Source organism: Garra rufa, chromosome 8 (assembly GCF_049309525.1).
Source record: "Garra rufa chromosome 8, GarRuf1.0, whole genome shotgun sequence".
NCBI classification, from domain to species: domain Eukaryota; kingdom Metazoa; phylum Chordata; class Actinopteri; order Cypriniformes; family Cyprinidae; genus Garra; species Garra rufa.
This window is the reverse complement of record NC_133368.1, coordinates 14,761,098-14,781,132: the sequence shown is the minus strand read 5'-3', so window position 1 is coordinate 14,781,132 and position 20,035 is coordinate 14,761,098. Positions and strand designations below refer to the sequence as shown.

Genomic DNA, 20,035 nt, shown 5'->3' with positions numbered 1-20,035 from the left:
TTTAATGATAATGCACTTTGTATATGAACTATGGAGATTTGTCATTGTATATCCCTGTATATCACAAAATGTGTGTGTGTAGCATCTTACCCAGTGTCCTCCATGATACAGCCCCACCAGGAGTTCATGCACCCACAATCCTCTGAAACAGAACACACACATACACAGAACGAGTCAATTCTTGATATTTTATATATGTCAGTAGTAAAGTCAGAAGCAAGACTTTTTAAACAAGTGTGTACTTCTCTTTGATGCTGAATCCCATTGAACACCAAGATTCTGAGCCAAACTCTGGGCCAGCAGCGGTGCCATCGTCCACGTAGCACCAAACTGTGCAGACGTCACATACACATGGAAATAAGGCAGCTATTTAAGCAAACCAATACTTGAGTTTAAAGTTGCCATGAAATGGAAGTTGCAATTGCTCTTCTTCCCTATTGTGATGTTATAATGATTTAGTTTTGCTGTGAGTCAACCTGCATGTGATTCACTTACCTCAATGATACCAACCCCATGACTGGCAGAACATATCCCTCCAAAATATGATATGCTGCTCCGAGCGTAGTGAAACGTCACATTACTGCGAACACACACAGAGACACACACTTCATTTCCACAGATACGAGTGTGTGCAAAAGCAGTTAATATGAATAAATGTGAACTCACGAGAACAGATGCACTGCATCTGCGTGCTGCCTGATGTGCTGCTGTCGGTATTTGGAAAAGTTTCGCAGCATTTCGAATGGAATGACACTAACGGGAATGTGATCCTTGTCCGTCCAGACCTCCACAGCGACCAGCACCACACGTGTGTTCAAGTGTTCTTTAAAAGTCTTCCATGAGACAGACAGAAAGAGGGGGTGAAAAATAGTCTATGTCTGCCCTAAAAACAGCCCTTCATTTTTCTTCACTTCCTGAACTAAAACTGAACTGAAAAATAATGATTATCAAACAGGTTTCCTAAACACTTTCCCATGTGCCATACATATATTTTCTATACTGATTGTAACAATTGTAACAAAACAAAACAAAGTTTTTTATTTAAATTGGAACTTTCTATCACAATCTCTCTTCTTTGAAGGTCCACAAAGCCTGAGTTCTATATTGTTAAATTGTGTTAAAAAAATACAAACTATTAACTGTAAACTTATCAATAATAGGTTGTTTTAATGACATTGAAACTCACAGCATCCACCAGGTTGACCACTGATTTGGCATGGTTGCGTGTGTGCTGCATGGTCTTCATTCTCCTAAACTGTGGGATAATATTCACATAGTTACAATTATATAAACATTCAATCATAAGATCAACTAAGCACTCAAACTTAGCACACTCAAATCCACATTTACTGCGGTCATTCATCATTTCCAACACATGGGGCCAGTTGTTCAAAAAATTTAATCTGGATCAGAATGATCTGGATTTGGAAATCCCATGTTTTTCTATCCAGGATCAGGTAACCCATCTTGCTTTTGTGCCGTTTTTTTCGAAGCAAAATTGTATTGGATCACCCTGATCCACACACTTTTTCCAGATCTATACAGGTGGAGCTGGGGAGGTGGAGGGTTGCTTGCTGCGAAATGCTCTAATGAATGCTAACCAGCCATTTTATTGTAAAGCACCAAGCTCATTGGCTATGTATGCAACATGAACCAATTAACTTGTGCCAAGTAGTTCAACGCTGTGAATATCATTAATGTGCGTCAACAACCCATTAGCCTGCACCATCTAGAGTTTCATGACAGAATTTTTTCTGAATATTATCTGTTACTTAAATATGATTTTGCTAAATAGATATGACAAGAATAGACAAGAATATTCCGATATTAATTAAAATTTGGTCATATTTGAATTATTTTGAACTGTGGGATGAACCTGATTGCCATAACTAGATTAAGCCAATACTACAGTTTAAAACAGCTCACATACAATTATATAAATCAGAATAAAGATGACCTTATTCAGAATATCCACCGTAACTGACCATAAATGTCCATTCTTGTGAAAAAGAAATACACTTAATTGTACTGAATATGAACTTGTAGTGTATTTCAAATCTTAAAAGAGAACTTTCCAAATGGGGATTATTAGTGCTCTATGAAGCCCCTAAAGGGACATAGTGATGGAAAAAAATGAGATGGGGGGGGGGGGGGGAAGCCAATGTTTTGCATTGCATTCGGACAAATAACTACTTCTGACTGGTCCATCTCTGATTATTGCCAATGTAGTTTACAATCAGTGATTAAAAAAAGCAAAAAAACAAAAACAAAAAAACTTTTAATTAAATATTTCATTTTTATTTGATATTGATTATTTGGTAACATGTATTTTGGACCAGTTTTAAAGTTTAATCACATTTTAGAATTCTGATTCTGAATTCAGATTAGACTACAAAATCCAATCTTGGTTTTGATCTGGATTAAATGCTTAATTCGTGTTGTTCAAAACGTTTTAGTAAGATTGGGATACTTTTGATTTAAAAATAATAAATAAAAAAAAGATTATTCTGATTTCAGCAGAAGGGTGGATTTCCGGAACAAAAATGTAATAAAACTGGTCCAACACATTTTTACATGTAATATATTCCCAAACAGCTAGCTATCAAACAAAAAATATATTTATATTAAAGTTATTTTTTTATTTATTTATTTTTTTTTATTACTGATTGCAAGCTACATTGACATAATCATCAGAGATGACCAGTCAGATATAGTTATTTGTGTAAATGCAGTGCAGAACTAGAATGCAAAACACTGGCATTTTTTTTTTCCATTTAATTTTTTTTTCACCATATCCCTTTAGGAGCTCCGTAGAGCACTAGTAATCCAGATTTGGAAATCTGAAAAAGTGTGCATCTGGATCAGGGTGCTCCAATACAATTTTACTTTGAAAAACCAGCATAAAAGTAAAATCGGTTACCTGATTCTGGATAGAAAAACGTGGAATTTCCAAATCCATTTTTTTTTGGTTCGAAAGTATCCAAATCGGACTAAAATGTTTTGAACAACACAAACAAATTAGATTTTGTGATCTAATCTGAATTCAGAATTCTTTTTTTTCTTTTGAACACCATTTTCAAGATTTGATCTAATCCGAAAATCCGGATTAGATCTGGCCCCAGGAGAACAAACTCAGGAGAAGCAGAGTGCCCTCTATAGTTCACATGACTACACTGCCTCCTTCAGTAATGATAAACAAAAACTCACTCAAGAAGGACATTACAAACAGACTATCCTAAAACAACTCTAACACCAAACCCTTGTGAAAAAGAAGTGCGCTTGACTGCATTAATTGTGCACTTGTAGTGTACTTAAGATCTTAAAAGTATACTTGCAGATAATATACAGAAGTACTTTTATTTTAATACGTTGACTAACATATTAAAGCACATGTAAAGTACTGGATTATAATTTTAACCGTAGTGTGTTATTCAATATTGCATTTAAAGTTAATATATTTAAAATGTAGGCTGCTAAACTGTAGCTCCATCATTACAAATATGTATACAAATATTTTTAAATACATCATTTATTTATATATTTTATTTTATTTTATTTAAATGAATTCTAGTATATACTATTTTCATAATAAGTACTCTTTTCACAAAGGTAATCAGAAGGCCAGTACAATTTGACACACAGTGCTATTACTGTATATTCAAACAGCATTTATACAAACCAAGCTGTGGTCAATGACGATCATCAGCTCTATGTACTTCATCTCCTCAAACACGTTCCTCGGCATCTGGAAGAGAAACACGACAAAACCGCAAAATCATGACTCAGCTTATTTCCTATCTCACAGATGCTGCATGAATGCTCCTCATGAATGAATAAAAGTGTCCTAAGCACTTTCAGACATCACAAACCCTCATAATGGGCTGCTATTACTTTTGTGGGATGAAAGAATGTGCATTGTTCTGGATCAAAGTTTTTGGCTGGATCCCCATTTTACATACTTCTAAAACATATTAATTTAATTTTGAGATTTAATTAAATGAATAGCCTCAAGACTGACTGCTTCCTGTATACTGAAAGCATGCAGTTTTTCATAGAGATGGGAAAAAAGCTGAATTTTCAGTATCATTACTCCAGATTCCTTCAGAAATCATTCTAATTTCCATGTAATAAATGACCTACTTCATTCATAATTACTTAACATTTAAAACGTTTATTTAGAACTACTCTGGCACATATGTCTGCATTTTTCTAACACTGAAAAGTTGAGTCATGAGCTCCTCCTCCTCAGCAATGCCACGGGCTGTGTGCAAAATTAACCCCAAACGCATGAACGGATGCATATTTCCAAAATCCATCATGCTGTTACTTACTAATGTTTAGAACACATAATACAATCTAATATAGATAGTATGCAAATTAGGATGTGACCTTTGTGTACTAAAAGAGCCAGTACTATTGCTGCTGCTATTGCACAAGTCTGAGTCAATCTGTCTGTTATTATGGGATGTGTGCTGGTTTGCATAGAGTGACATTGAGAGTGTTCTTGTTCTGCTCTGCAGTGGATCACTTTGTGGCCTGTATCCAGTATCAGCTGCGTCCCACTCAGACTCTTACAGCTCGCTTTTTCCTCCGTCGAAGCCAAGACAAATCCTCCTCCATGCCTGCGCACACACACATTCACACAAACAAGTGTTTGTTTGTCAGCTTTTCCTCAGAGTCCTTCCCAAAACAGAATTTTAATCTCTAACAAAAATGTAACATTGTCTTTCAGTGACAAAATGAGCACATTCTCTACTCTCCAAACAACATGGAGACCATTTCACTGATGAAAAACAGTAGGCATCCAGTGCTCCTGCAGGATGATGAACTCAAAAGTCTTTTGAATTGGTGACGGACTCCCACCTAACTCTTTTTTACTCTAAGTTTGTAGTCGTGGCAGTAGAGACTTTTAAACGCTCTTCTCTTTTTTTCTACAACAGCAGCACTCAGCAGACCCATACAGACATTTGTTGAAATATATATTTGAATTAGGGGTTGAACGGCTTCTTGTGTTTTACAGTCATCATTTATGTAATAAAAGTCGATGTCGACTAGTCACTGAGGCCGTCATTAATGAACAAATAAAACTGAACCTTGAGCCGTGACTCGAACACTTTGTGCACAGTAACAACTAATTTTTATCAGTTCTTTTGTTTTGGGTCATTATATTTCTCACAGGTTTTTCTCACAGATTCTCAAAGATTCTCTGATAGCACACCTACATCACATCTAGAAGATTATTTTTTAGAGTGTTTGCTCATCTGCAACATGTCTATAGGATGTCTCCTATCAGATGTCAAATAGACGTCTATTTGATGTCTTTAAGATGTTTATGATTTATAATATATTTAAAACATCTGTCAGATGTTTGTACACAGCAGATGCTTTCCAGATCAAGTGATCTTTAACAGATATCTTGCAGACACACGTTAGCTGTCTGGATTTATTATCCTGTTTCGCCCTCCCATCGACTAGTTGATGTCAAGCATAAAGCATTATGGCAGAGCATTCAAGTTGACTAATCGACTGGTCGACTAGTCTGTACAACCCCTAATTTGAATCAATTTTCAAAAGAAAAAGTTCACCCCAAAATGACAGTACTCTATAAAACACTACTATTTTGAACTGTAGCTTGCCTGTTGAAAAAAACAGCATCTGTTGGTTAGGTAGATTTTGATGCTGGGATGGTGGTTTAAGCTGGTCTTTGCTGGTTTATATTGGTCCATAGCGAGTCATGTTGCTAAAACAGCAAAGAACCAGCATAAACAAGTTAAAACCAGCATCCCAGCATGTAAACCTACCTAACCAGTGAATAATGGTTTCAAAGGGTTAGTTCACCCTAAAATGAAAATTAGCCCATTATGTACTCACCCTCCAGGCATCCTAGGTGTAGGCTACATGGAGTTATCCAATTGGAGTTATATTAAAAAAATATTCTGGCATTTCCAAGCTTTAGAGTTGCATGGGCCAAGTCCAGTAAAGAGCATCCATCCATAATAAAAAGAGCCTCACATGGCTCCAATGGGTGAATAAAGGCCTCCTGTAGCGAATGCATTTTTGTAAGAAAACTATCCAAATTTAAAATGTAATACTTCAATCTAGCTTGCGCCAACTGGTTGTACACAGAAGACCTTCCTGACAAATGACGTAGGACTTTGGCTTTGGGAATGCGCCGATGTGTCTCGAACAAACCAACATTTGTTTACAGGAGCAAAGGAAGCAAAGTTTTCTTACTTTAGCAAAGGAAAACCTGTCTCCTCTAGGCTTATATCGAAATCCTCCTACATTTAATTTAGCGCAAGCTAGATTAAAGTGATCCATATTTACGTTTTAAATATGGATACTTTTCTTATAAAAATTCATCAGTTCACTAGAGGAGGCCTTTATTCACCCCCTGGAGCCATGTGAGGCATTTTTTATTATGAATGGATGTACTTTATTGGACTTGTTTTGGACTGATGAAGAGAAACACCCGTCTATGCAATTCTAGAGCTTGGAAATGCCAGTATCTTTTTTAATATAACTTTGATTGGATTCGTCTGAAAGAAGGACGTCATATACACTTAGGATGCCTGGAGGGTGAGTAAATAATGGGCTCATTTTCATTTTTGCGTGAACTAACCCTTTAATTCCAGTCTGTGCCTCACAAAAAGCTCTAGAAATACATAATAGTTCACAAATCATATGAGCTGTGTTAATAGTGGTTTTTATGCATTTTCTTTTTTTTTTCTCCATTTCTGGTCAATAAAGAACAGCATGAACACTGTATAAAACATCTGCTTTTATGTTCTACAGAAGAATAAAGTCTAAAGTAAACAAATGATTATTAAAACAATGATTTAAAATGCACTTTAAACTTTTAGTTAAAAGTGTGTTAAGAAACAGTCATTAAAGTGTCTCATTGTAAATACACTTAAGCAGCCTTTTTATACAAATGTAACTTTAAGATTTGAAGTACACTACAAGTGCACATAAAAAAATGTGTAAAGAGGTCATGAACTGCCTTTTTTAATTATTTTGTACAGTTCTCTGAGGTCCACTTATAATGCTACCAAGATCAAAAACATCATAATTTAGAAGTATACAGGCTATTTTCTGTCCTTGTTTTGATCCCCCTCATCTGAACACTCATTTATTTAAATAGACATGGCGGACTGGAGACTCATAAATAAATGCCCACTGCTATAATTGGCTAATACTGCCCTCCAAAGGCAAAGTGCAGTAACTACGCGAACAATGAAACTGAGAAAAATGCCTTTAAAGTTTTTACAACAGCTAGTCAAACATGTTGAAACTCTTGTTTCTCGGAACGTTTCTTTGAAACTGGACAAAATTAAACCAGGAGACTTTGCCACAAGACAAAACAGTTGTCACGAAGTCCATTTTAAGCATTAACTCAATTTTGACCAAATGTGTAGTTACTGCGCTTTGCCTTTGTAGGGCAGAATAGTTGTGTATGTTTGACAGCCTACATTACTCATAGACGGACACGGCTGTGATTTAGGTCAAAAACACATAAATACTCATTCTGATCTGTAATAACTAACAAAGCAATAGTGACCATAAAACACTTAGTCACACTCGTGTATTGTAACATTACTGTTGAATAGTTTCAATCTTTCTGAAAATCCTGTGTCAAATTGTGCCTTGTTTGTAAACTAATACATAAAATTAAGTGAACAAAGAAGTTCTTACTGACACGATCTGGAAGTTTATTAAAAATATAGTTCATCCACTCTTTCCTAACGCTGGGATCAGAAGGAAGGCAATGAAAAGACACAACTTTTTGGCACTGCAAAGCGTCTTCTTGTATTCAGAGCCATCATTATTGTTTGTTTCCTGCATAGACCTGTGTTTGCCTCTTGTTATTTACACTATTTATGTGAATCGGTGGGCAAGGCTAAACTGTTGTCGAAGAAGCCATTGATCTTCTTCTGCAGAAAAATTACATCATAGAGTGGCACATTACACAACCTGTCATTTTGGCAGACTGACCTCAATATAAGCTGTTTTTAGACTAATGAGAAAGTTTTAAGCTTTTGAAACGTACAGGATGTTTTTACAGTACAATGACCTCTTATATTTCCGATCAAGGGAAGTTTGGTTTTTCAGTTTATGACCCCTTAGGTGTAGTTCTTTTTACAATTTAAATTTTTGTTGTGAGAGTTGAGTGAAAGCTGTGCTGTATGTACCTTCTTGTCCTGCAGGTGTGGTTTGCTGCAGGATGGTGGTTCTGCGTAACACATGTGGTCTCGCTGTTCCCTCCTAATGAAAAAAACACACAGCACGAGCAGCCAAACCTCAACAAGTTCGTCCAAAGTGACTTCAGCTGAGCTTGTCAAATTATATGTACACATGCTGTGGTGCTTTAAAAGGCCTAGTGCTTTTGATTAGTGATTATAATGAATTGTGCTTGTGCAGTTTGGGTTTTTGAGGGTTTGTTAGTTTAAAATTAAAGTTGAGAGATAGTTGAGGGTGTGTAGAGTCAGTGTGTGTAGTGAGCGAGTGTATGGAGTTCATTAAAGTGTTTACAGTTGCAGTTGATGTGCAGAGGAAATGGTTACGCTAGAACTAGTAACATTTGCTGAACCATACTGCATGAAGAATTACCCAACAGTCTTCATTGTCAACAGCAGATTTGAAAATGTTCTGGCATATATCTCATATTCTCGCTGCAGGAATTATATGGCCAAAGTGATGTTACGCAAACAAGTAAAGTAATGGAAAATTGTACTTTTTTTGTATGGTTATAGGAAATATACACATATTTATCACTCTCACAAGGTTTCCCAAACATATGCTACCAATATGCTCAGAGAGACTGCGATTTTTTAAATAAAAATGACAGAAAAGCAGTAATATTGTGAAAGATAAATTTACATAACCCTTGCAGAATATGCTTAATGTTAATAATTGAAACAAAATTATAGGGGTCATGAAAACTGTATGTTATTTTTTAATTAGCACTGTCCTGAATAAACTATTTTACATAATAGATGTGATATATACTCCACAAGACAATAATAACTGCATTTATATTACCCCGTTCAAAAGTTTACATTCCCTTGAATCTTAATACTGTGTGTTTTTTTTTTCTTGGATGATCCACAACTGTTTTTTTCTTTTGTGATAGTTGTCCCTTGTTTGTCTTGAGCAGTTCAACTGCCGTTCTTCAGAAAAATCTTTCAGGTCCTGCACATTATTTGGTTTTTCCAGCATCTTCTGCATATTTGAACACTTTCCATAAGTGACCGTATGATTTTGAGATCCATCTTTTCACAATGAGAACAATTAAGGAACTCATACCTATTACAAAAGGTGAATCATTTACTGACGCTTAAAAAGGCAACACAATGCATTAAGAGCTGGGGGTGTAAACTTTTGAACAGGACGATGATATGTACATTTTTCTTATTTTGTTTACAGGTTTTTTTCCCATTTAGTATTGCACTTTAGAAGCTACACACATTTACATCTCTCCCAAAAGACAATGTAAGTACAATTAACCCTGATTATCCAATTAAAAAAGTTTACCCTCCCCAGCTCTTAATGCATTGTGTTGCTTTCTTGAGCATCAGTGAATGTTTTCATATTTTGTAATAGTTATGTATTTGTTCTTAGTGTGAAAAGATGGATCTCAAAATCATACAGTCACTTTTGGAAAGGGTTCAGATATGCAGATGCTGCTGGAAAATCAAAGACTGCAGGAGTTGAAGGATTTTTCTGAAGAACAGCAGGCAGTTGAACTGCTCAGGACCAACAAATGACTCATAAAGAACGATCACAAAACATAAAAACAATCATGGATCATCCACGAAACAACACACAGTATTAAAGGGGTCATCGGATGCCCATTTTCCACAAGTTCATATGATTCTTTAGGGTCTTAATGAAAAGTCTATAATATACTTTGGTTAGAAATTCTCAATAGTAGTGTTAAAAAAACAACAACACTCTTTTACCTTGTCAAAACCAGCTCTGCAAAAAATCTAAAAATTTTATTGCATGGTCCTTTTTTTTAAGATTTATTTTTGGCATTTTTTGCAATAGGACAGACCAGAAGTGACAGGAAACAAAGTGGAGGTGGGATCAGGAAAGGTCCTCGAGTTGGGATTCGAACACAGGACGCCCTGAGCGCAACGGCGCTGTATGTCGGCGCGCTGCCCACAAGGCTATTGGCACTGACTTGCATGGTCCTTTAAATGCAAATGAGCTCTGCCTGCCCCTCTCTGCTGTGGGATTATGAGCCGTAACGTTTACTTTAGCCGCGGTTAGCGGCAAAACTTGCCAACAAGCATATTATCAAGGAAAGCCGTTTGCAAAGATGCATAAAAACCCTTAAACTCACTTCTGCTGTGGGCGAAGCTGCATCAGGAACGATTTGCACGAACATATGTAGTTTGGGATCGGTGCTTTCCTTTTAAAAACGAAATTAACGTTAATAATCTGCGTCTTCAGCGGCTCAGATGTTGGGAGTAAGTGACGACTGCAATGTTCAATATTACATGCAATAACAGAACACCTCAATCGCTAAATCTAAGACATTCTTGTCTTTCCTTGAGTCGACACAATGGCGATCGGAGTCTGACTGTTTCAGCTCGGTGAGGGCGGGTCTAAGGTAAGGCGCTCATGTCAATCAACTATCGTGGGAGCGGCTTCTGTCAGCGTGCCGTCACACCCACAAGAAGCTGAGAATAACTTGATTTTAAAAAGGGGATATTACTTTTAAAGGAACCATATGTAGGATTGTGGCCAAAACTGGTACTGCAATCACTTTCAAAATACTGTAGAACGGTGTATCCCCTCCCCCTCCCCCCTGACTCGAGGTTGCCAGCTAAACTGCAGGATCCAGCAGGAACCTAGGCTGCTACAAGGAGCTTCCAATGACAAGTGACGAGTCCTACACAGTAATTTTTTTTTCTTCTGTTAATTATGTTTATGCTTCACGAGAGATGTTTTGCGAAGTAATTATGAATTATCAGACCAAAACACAACATGACAACAATAGCATCAGCCGTGGGCTGCAACTTTCACTTTTAAATGACAATATCCTGGCCGGACCACTGTTGTCAGTGATATAAGTATTTGAAATGAACATGATTTCTTAATGTCTAGTGACATGTCAGGGCCATTTTATGATTAACTGAAATAAATTTCTTACATACGGTTCCTTTGAAGATTAAAAAAATACCACTGGGTGGATTTTTATCATTGTACTGTAGGCTGGTTTTTATAAAATCTGTTATTATTTTGTCTTGTGGAGTATATATAAATATCTGTTATGTGAAATAGTTTATTCAGGACAGTATTAAATAAAAAATAACATGCAATTTTCATGATCCCTCTTATTTTTGTTAAAATGATTAACATTTTGCAGATTCTGCAAGGGGTATGTAAACTTATGAGCACAACTGTATACTGTAAAATTTAATTTATTTCTATGATGTAAAGCTGAATTTTCAGCATCAGTCTTTAGTGTCACATGATGCTTCAGAAATCATTCTTAAAATGCTGATTTGGTGCTCAATAAACATTTTTTATTAACATCACACTGCAAAAAATGCTTTTCTTACTTCGATTTTTTGTCTTGTTTCCAGCCGAAATATCCAAAAATTCTTAAATAAAGAAGGATTTTCTAGACAAGTATAAATTATTTTCTTGTTTTTAGAAAAAACAAGTCAAAATGAAGCGCTTTAAACAAACAATATAATCTGCCAATGAGGTAAGAAAAATAATCTTGTTTTCTGTTTGAAATAAGTGTTTTTTTGCTTACCCCATTGGCAGATTATTTTGCTTGCTCTAAGCAAAAACTCACTTGATTTTGACTTATTTTTTCTGAAAACAAGAAAATTGTTTTTACTTGTCTAGAAAATCCGTCTTGATTTAAGAATTGTTTTATATTTTGGCTGGAAACAAGACAAGAAAATCTAAATAAGAAAAGCATTTTTTTGCAGTGCAATGCTGAAAACAGCTAGATTCTTTGATAAATGGATAAAGACTTATTTATATGTATTGTAACATTATAAACATCTTGGACATTTTTGAATACTTTACTTTGTCCTTACTAAATAAAAGTAGCAATTTAGCCAAAAATCATAGTGATCCTTAACTTATGAACATAGTGTATATCATAAGCCAGAAACATGTCAAACTAAATTTATCACACATTTCTCCTTATGTATTTCTCACACATTTCATGTTTATTCAGCAAACTAATTGGACATTGTGTAAAAAAGTGCAGTTATCAGTGTACTTAAGTTTCATGACTTGCATGGTACAGAAATGGTTTAGAGTTAGTTTGTGGAGCTAGTTAAGCGTGTGTGAAATTAGGATTAAACAGGAAGACTTACAATAGAGTGATTCAGTTTAAGTGGCTCAATTGTGTACACATGGTCTCCATCATCAAACATGCCACTGAAAACCAGAGAGAAACAAACAATTGCATTTATTAATTTAGCTGCTTTCATCAACTTACAAATGAGAAAAAATACAGACACAATTAAATAAGTCAGTATAGCTTTGAGAAAGCTCTGAGGCATTGTTTAAGCAGATTGATTCACTCCAGTACTCACTGTAAACCGTTACATGTGGACAAAGCGGCACGAGAGTTGTCATTCCCTCTGATCTGGCCATGGTAGTAACAGTGCTCTCCACCCTGACAACACACACATGTGTTCAGTTTTTGTCCTGTTCACCATGGTGCATGCATTTGTTGCCACAAAAGATGGATTGTGCAAAACCAGTGATGTTTTAATTGACTGCATAGTGGGTTTCTGGTTATATAAATATGATGCATGAATGTCAGTGTTCAATAAACAGCCTAATGTTTCTAGTCTATGTATTAAAGAGATTCAACGCTGAGTGTCAGTCTCTCTCTGCATTGCTACTGCAATGTCTGCTGGTCATGTGAGCTGATCTGCAGGTGAACCCAGCTACGCTGATTCAGCAGTGAAGTCACAGACTCCTCCTGATTTAGCACCTCTCAGCATCTCTCCCTCTCCCTCTATTCATGTTCTTCTCAAAAATTTCGTGTCACATCTGTCATCTCTCAGAAACATCTGATCTCTATCCTCACACAACAATAGAGGCAGTTACACTCTAAAATCAAAATGAAAAAACAAAAACAGTTTTCATCCATTTTTAAGCTATGACAGCTTCTAATAAAATTATATTCAACCAAACATCTACACTGAGATGCAGCCATAGAAGAACCATTTTTGGTTCCACAAAGAACCATTTAGTCAAAGGTTTATTAAAGAACCATCTCTTTCTTAGCTTTTTATAATCTGAAGAACCTTCTTTCACCACAAAGCACCTTTTGTGAAACAGAAAGGTTTTTTAGATGTTATTGAACCATTTAGACAACAAAAGTTCTTCTATGGCATTGTGAAGCTCCTTTATTTTTGAGAGTTTATATTCGTAGCATACATTTCTTTTTACATTAAATTGATTCAAAATTAAGCTGTTCCAATTCAATTTAAAATTGATTGGTGGCCCTACAACCAAATAATCTACTTAATGAACAGCTAGCAAAGCACATGCTAAAAGTAAATGATTAAAAATCAAAATTTTAACTAGTAAGATATTACTTGTCACTGGGATTAATGCAGTCCTATGCAAAGTGTGCTGGGAACTAAATCCATTGCCTAAAGTTATCAAGAAGTTACTATGTAACTAAACAAGTGACTAAAAAACAAACAAACAATAAACACATACATTTCAGTTTAAATTAATGTAAAGATCAACATTATTATATCAATGCAACTCATCAAAATTATGTTTGCAACTTTAAAGGTTTAATTAAATGAATAATTCAAAATTTGAAATTGCAACCATGCATTTATTTTGGTTGTGGTGATAGATCCCTTAAATGTCTTTATAGAGTGCACATGAAAAAATAGTGTTGAAAAAATACCTCAGCAAATTTCACAAACAAAACTAAAGAATCTCATAGTAACAATAGTGCTCTAATAGTTTTTTACAACTTAGAAAAATATATTTTCACAGTGAAACCAGAATTCTTCAGAGACATTCCCATGTCTTCTCTGAGCTTTAGACTGAAATCTCTCCTGACTGTTGTGTAATTACAAGTTAATACCATTGGCACATCTCAGAAAACCATTTTCCATTTGTGTCCCAGTGATGTAGTACTGATATCATTAACAGGAAGGATAAAAAGGATTTATCACAAGGCAGACTGAAAGCAACTGACACTGCCATAATTTACACAGTATAAATTATAAGTATGACAGCAACTGTACTGTGGTGGTTCCTCAATTGTAATCAAATTGTAATCTTGGTGTGTGAGGGATAGCAGTTTTTAAATTTTTCAAATGAAATGATACTGTAGCTATTGTGCAATATTTAAACAGACAAACTAAAAATGCACAGTTACATACCTTCCAAAGGATGGGCTTCCCATTCTCATAGTGTATCTCCACATAGTCTGAGGACAGCAGGTCACTGGAACACACAAACACAACACAAATATGAATTGGCACAAATGCACGATCATCTGTTGATTCTGGATATCACAAGACTCTGGTATTCTGGCTCAAGTTAACATACAGCGAATGTTTTCTGCACCATATCCTTGGCTGAAGAGTATTTGCTTTGAAAGGAAAGTATGAAGTATCTGAGTCCAATTTTGTTGGCCTGGACCCTATAATTCAGGCCAAGTGTCACTGCACTCAGTTTAAACATATGTGCAACACATGTTTTCCGCAGCTTTTCAGCATTTCTGTTACATGCCCTACATTAAAGTGCTATTAGTATACTTATCTTAAACTACACATAAGAGCATATATTTAGTAGATATAAATGCACAGATGATGATTGTTTGATTATTTAATCATTACTGCAGTAATTCACTCAATGACAGCGACAGAACAAGCATTAGTTATAGTCAGACCTAGCAGCAGTAGGGGAAATAGCTATACACATACAGTGCCTTGCGAAAGTATTCATACCCCTTTTTACCCCACATCAATCTACACTCCATACACCATAATGACAAAGCAAAAAACTTAAATGATTCCATTAGTGTTCATACCCTTATCTGGGGGAGCTGAACTTCAAGTGAAGTTAACCTGTGTCAAATTCAAATGAATGGGTATGATTTGGAAAGGCACACACTTCTCAGCAGCTAAAAAAAAAACTGCCTGTAGAGCTCAGAGAAGGATTGCATCAAGACACACACCTGGGGGAACAGTTCAGAACAAATTTTGCTGCATTGAAGGTTCACAGAAGCATGTAGTCTCCATTACCCTTCATAAAAGAAGTTTGAAACGACCAGAACTCTTCCTAGAGCTGGCCTCCTGGCCAAACTGAGCAACTGATGGAGAAGGGTTTTGGTTAGATTGGTGACCAAGAAGCTGATGGTCACTCTAGTTGAGCTCCATGATCATATGTGGTGATAGGAGAAACCTACAAAAGGACAAACATCACTGCAACACTCCACCGATCTGGAATTTATGGTGGTGTGGCAAGACTCAATCCTCTCTTCAGTGAAGACACATGAAAACACACTTGGAATTTGCAAAAAAGCAGCTAAAGGACCCTTAGACTGTGAGAAACAAGATTTTCTGGTCTGATGAACCTCAATTCCAAGCATCATGTTTGAAGGAAACCAGGCACTGCTCATCACCTACAGAGGACTATCCCAAAAGCAAAGTGTGCTGGTAGCAGACCTTATGCTGTGGGGCTGCTTTTCAGTAGCAGGGACTGAGGGACTCGTCAGAGTAGAAGAAAAGCTCAATGCACCAAAATATAGATATGAAGCCTTAATGAAAATCCAGTCCAGAACATTCAGAATCTCAGACTGGGCAGAAGGTTTACCCTCCAACAGGACAATGACCCTAAGCACACAGCAAGAGTGGCTTATAGACAACTCTGTGAATGTCCTTGACTGGCCCAACAACAGCTTGGGCTTGAACCCAATCAAACATTTCTGGAGAAACCTGAAACTGTCTGCCAGACCCCATCCAAGATGAAAAAGCTTGAGAGGTCAAGAGGTGAGGCGAATGAAGGGGTATGAATACTTTCGCAAGGCACTGTGTAAGGTATATGGTAATTTATTAATTTAGGGAACACATATTCACTGTTATACAGTTGTCTATTAGCATGCATATTACATATTACTAGTCAGGGGTGTTTTCTCAGAGGAGGCAAGGGAGGCAATGCCTCCTCAATATATTTGATTAGAAAAGAAATTCATAGTACAAAATTAAAACAATGCCAATATTACAAATCATAGCATTAAAAAGTATATAAATTACTTGTTCCCTGAGCACACTGAATTTTAACAGACTGGTTATGATCGGCTGTGATTGACTCATGCAATAAATCTCTCCACTTGTGTTTGTGCGCGTACCGTGTTCGTGAATCAGTCTGAATAAGCAATAAAATGGCGTTAATGGGAAGACTCATTTAAAAAAGAAAACAAAGTAAAAAATAAACAACACACTTAGATATAACCACTTTGTTACATTGAAATAAGATTTAAAATGGCAAATGAAAATTATCTGTGGGAGTTTTTAGTGAGTAATCAGCTTGCTGAAATCTAAAGTACATCTTGTCTGTGACCAGTATTTACCGAGCTTTGATGACTGATCCAAAATATATATATATATAAAAAAAAGTTAAAAATTAACTATTAAAAAGAACAGCTGAACACAAGTTCACAAATAAAACATATTGCCTTGTCTTGACTTGCCTAGTGTAAGTAATGTGTTATTTAACCAAGGAAATGTGGCTGGGACATGAATTTACATTTGATTTAAAAAAAAATAAGAATGTATACAAAAAAAGACTACAAAAGAAGGACTACAACTGATGTCTAATTCATTAGGCATGTAAACTCACATCATTATGGTAGCTGTAGTCCTTATTTAGCAACTTGTTAGCAATTTACACTACCATTAGGGCTCAGCAAGATTTTCTAAAAGAAGTCTCTTAGATTGTGCATTGTTCTGGATCAATATTTTTGGACTGGATCCCAATATACATACTATCTACCACATACTAATTTAATTTATGCGCTTCAATTTAATAAATGGCCTCAGGACTGACTGCTTCTTTTGCACTGAAAGCATGCAGTTTTTCATGGAGATGGAGAAGTGCAGAAACTACTGGCCAAATGTTTGTGGTCAGCAAGAGATTTTTTTATGGTTTTGAAAGTATGTCAGTAATGATTAATTTTAAAGACAAATTCTCACTATTAACTAGTTGCTTATTATCATGCACATTACTATCATAGTGGCTGTTTATTAGTTCTTACAAAGCACATATTAATGCCTTATTCTGCATAATCATATTTTAGATCACTTAATCCCTTAATACCTAAATTTACCTACCTTACTAATACATATCTTATTAATAAGCAGCAAATTGGGAGTTTATTGAGGAATAGTTAATAGTTAGCTAATAATGAGAATTGGATCTTAAAGTGTCTTATGTTCAACAAGGCTAACAAGCAACTAGTTAATAGTGAATCTGTCTTCCCTAATCTAAAATGTTGCCATGTTCAAGACATTGCCATTACACTGCTTATGATTAATTATTAGACAGTCATAGACTATATAAGTTAAAAACCCTTGTTGGCAATCACAGAGGTCAGATGTTTCTTATAGTTAGGCCACCAGGTTTGCACACATCTCAAGAGGGATTTTGTCCCACTCCTCGTGTCTGCAGACACTCTCCAAGTCATTAAGGTTTCGAGGCTGACGTTTGGCAACTGGAACCTTCAGCTTCCTCCACAGATTTTCTATGAGATTAAGGTCTGGAGACTGGCTAGGCCACTCTAGGACATTAATGTGCTCCTTCTTGAGCCACTCCTTGTTGCCTTGGTCGTGTGTTTTGGGTCATTCCTGTCCATGACCCATTTTCAATGGCCTGACTGAGGTTCTCACCCAAGATTTGATGGTACTTGACCCCATCCATCGTCTCATTGATGCAGTGCAGTTGTCCTGTCCTCTTAGCAGAAAAACCCCCAAAGCATAATGTTTCAACCTTCATGTTTGATGGTGGAGATGGTGTTCTTGGGGTCATAGACAGCAGTTGATGCCAAAGAGCTTGAATTTGATCTCATCTGACCACAACACTTTCACCCAGTTCTCCTCTGAATCATTTAGATGTTCATTGGCAAACTTCAGACAGGCCTGTACATGTGCTTTCTTGAGCAGGGGTCCTTGCGGGCGCTGCAGGATTTCAGTCCTTCACAGCGTAGTGTGATACCAATTGTTTTCTTGGTGACCATGTCCAGCTGCCTTGAGATCATTGACAAGATCCTTCCGTGTAGTTCTGGGCTGATTCCTCACCGTTCTCATGATCATTTAAACTCCTCAAGGTGAGATCTTGCACAGAGACCCAGACCGTTATTTTGTGTTTCTTCCATTTGCAAATAATCACACCAACTGTTGTCACCTTCTCACTAAGCTGCTTGGCGATGGTCTAGTAGCTCATTCCAACCTTGTGTAGGTCTACAATCTTGTCCCTGACGTCCTTGGACAGCTCTTTGGTCTTGGTCATGGTGAAGAGTTTGGAATCTGACTGATTGATTGCTTCTGTGGACAGGTGTGTTTTATACAAGTAACAAACTGAGATTAGGAGCACTCCCTTTAAGAGAGTTCTCCTAATCTCAGTTTGTGACCTGCATAAAAGACACCTAGGAGCCAGAAATCTTGCTGATTGATAGGGGATCAAATACTTATTACAAATACCAGTAATTCAACAAACACAAATGTAAATCGAGATTCATTTTAATACTCTCCTCCCATAAATGTTGCATCTGAAAGAGAAACTCCTACAAATGCATAATTCAATATGGTCAATAGTGTTAATTCTTCATTGCACGTATTTAGTAAATCCTGACAGTAGCCTATATTTTAATGCCAAAACAGGGTTTGCGCTGGCGCAAGCTGTTATTAAATCTGGCCCTTATTCAACAAAGGCATTTCCTCAGCTGGAAGCCCTAATCATCAAGCAGGACAGCAGTGATTTTGTGTGCGCCCCACAATGACTGTCCTATCTGCACTTCCAGGATCACTGTAGCTGTTGGCCTTGTCATTGCACGCCTGATGTGTTCTGTCAAAAGAGAGCAATCCAAGAAGTTTTTTAGACTGAGACTGACATCTTTACATCTGTCGGTGTGAGTGTTTGTGTAAAAGAGACGTAGGGAGTGTTTAGTGTGTGTATGTGTCAGGAGGTGACACTGATTCACCTTCAGCGTCCTTTAATCATCACAAGCCTCAACTTGAGTCAGCGAGGCAGAACACACAAATATGCACTCTAGCTGACAAACTGCTAGCTGTCTCATTCTTAGCTGACTGCTCACTTCAACAGAGGCCACTTTCTGCCAGAACGGCGTTTTCCTGTAACCTTGTGGAAGTGACTCAAACACACAGTGCAGGTTAGCCTGAGAGCAAACAGGGTTGCAGCAGCATCTGATGGCCCGGAGCAGAATATTAGACGACTTTTAGCAGTAGCGGAGCTGTGGGGGTGGGTTGGGTTAGTGCGGGCGTATGTGAGGGAATAACAGGACACGGTGTGAAATAAAGTACTGTAGGTACTACACCCTTCTCTATCTGTGTTTGGCCTTGATATAACAATGCTATTGACCCAGTGTGACCCAGATTTCCACACTAATCCATCATGAACGATAAGGTAACCCCAGGGCTTCAGCACTCTCAAAATATTCTTACAGTAACACCCTGCTATTTTTAATCTTTCTCACATTAGCATTAATTAAATTCATGCATTAAATCAACATAGGTGATTGTAGCCACAAAGAGGAAGTTATTAGCTTTTCATGAAAGATTACAAAGGCTAAGATCAGTTTTTCGTGATTAATGCTCTCTATGACCAGGGCTATGTTTTCAGACAGGCACTACTTTGACTTTAAAGTCCCACAGCACAGAGCTGTTTATGATTCCAGTCCGTAGGGAAATACTTAAGGACTACAACCAATGTCTGATTCATTAAGCATGTAAACTCACATCCCAGTGGTAGTTGTAGTCTTTATTTAGGAACTTGTTAG

General features: G+C 36.7%; 1 protein-coding gene across 1 annotated transcript in view; it reads right to left on the bottom strand.

The window, feature by feature from the left end:
• adam23b (ADAM metallopeptidase domain 23b) overlaps positions 1-20,035 on the bottom strand; it is a 64,624-nt gene that overhangs the window by 22,897 nt on the left and 21,692 nt on the right. The window contains exons 4-14 of the mRNA XM_073845883.1: positions 14,400-14,463; positions 12,573-12,655; positions 12,351-12,414; positions 8,193-8,265; positions 4,576-4,622; positions 3,680-3,745; positions 1,187-1,255; positions 667-833; positions 496-580; positions 243-330; positions 91-142 (exon numbers count right to left, since the gene is read on the bottom strand). Coding sequence (XP_073701984.1) covers positions 91-142; positions 243-330; positions 496-580; positions 667-833; positions 1,187-1,255; positions 3,680-3,745; positions 4,576-4,622; positions 8,193-8,265; positions 12,351-12,414; positions 12,573-12,655; positions 14,400-14,463 — 858 coding nt within the window. The remainder of the gene's footprint in view (positions 1-90; positions 143-242; positions 331-495; positions 581-666; positions 834-1,186; positions 1,256-3,679; positions 3,746-4,575; positions 4,623-8,192; positions 8,266-12,350; positions 12,415-12,572; positions 12,656-14,399; positions 14,464-20,035) is intronic.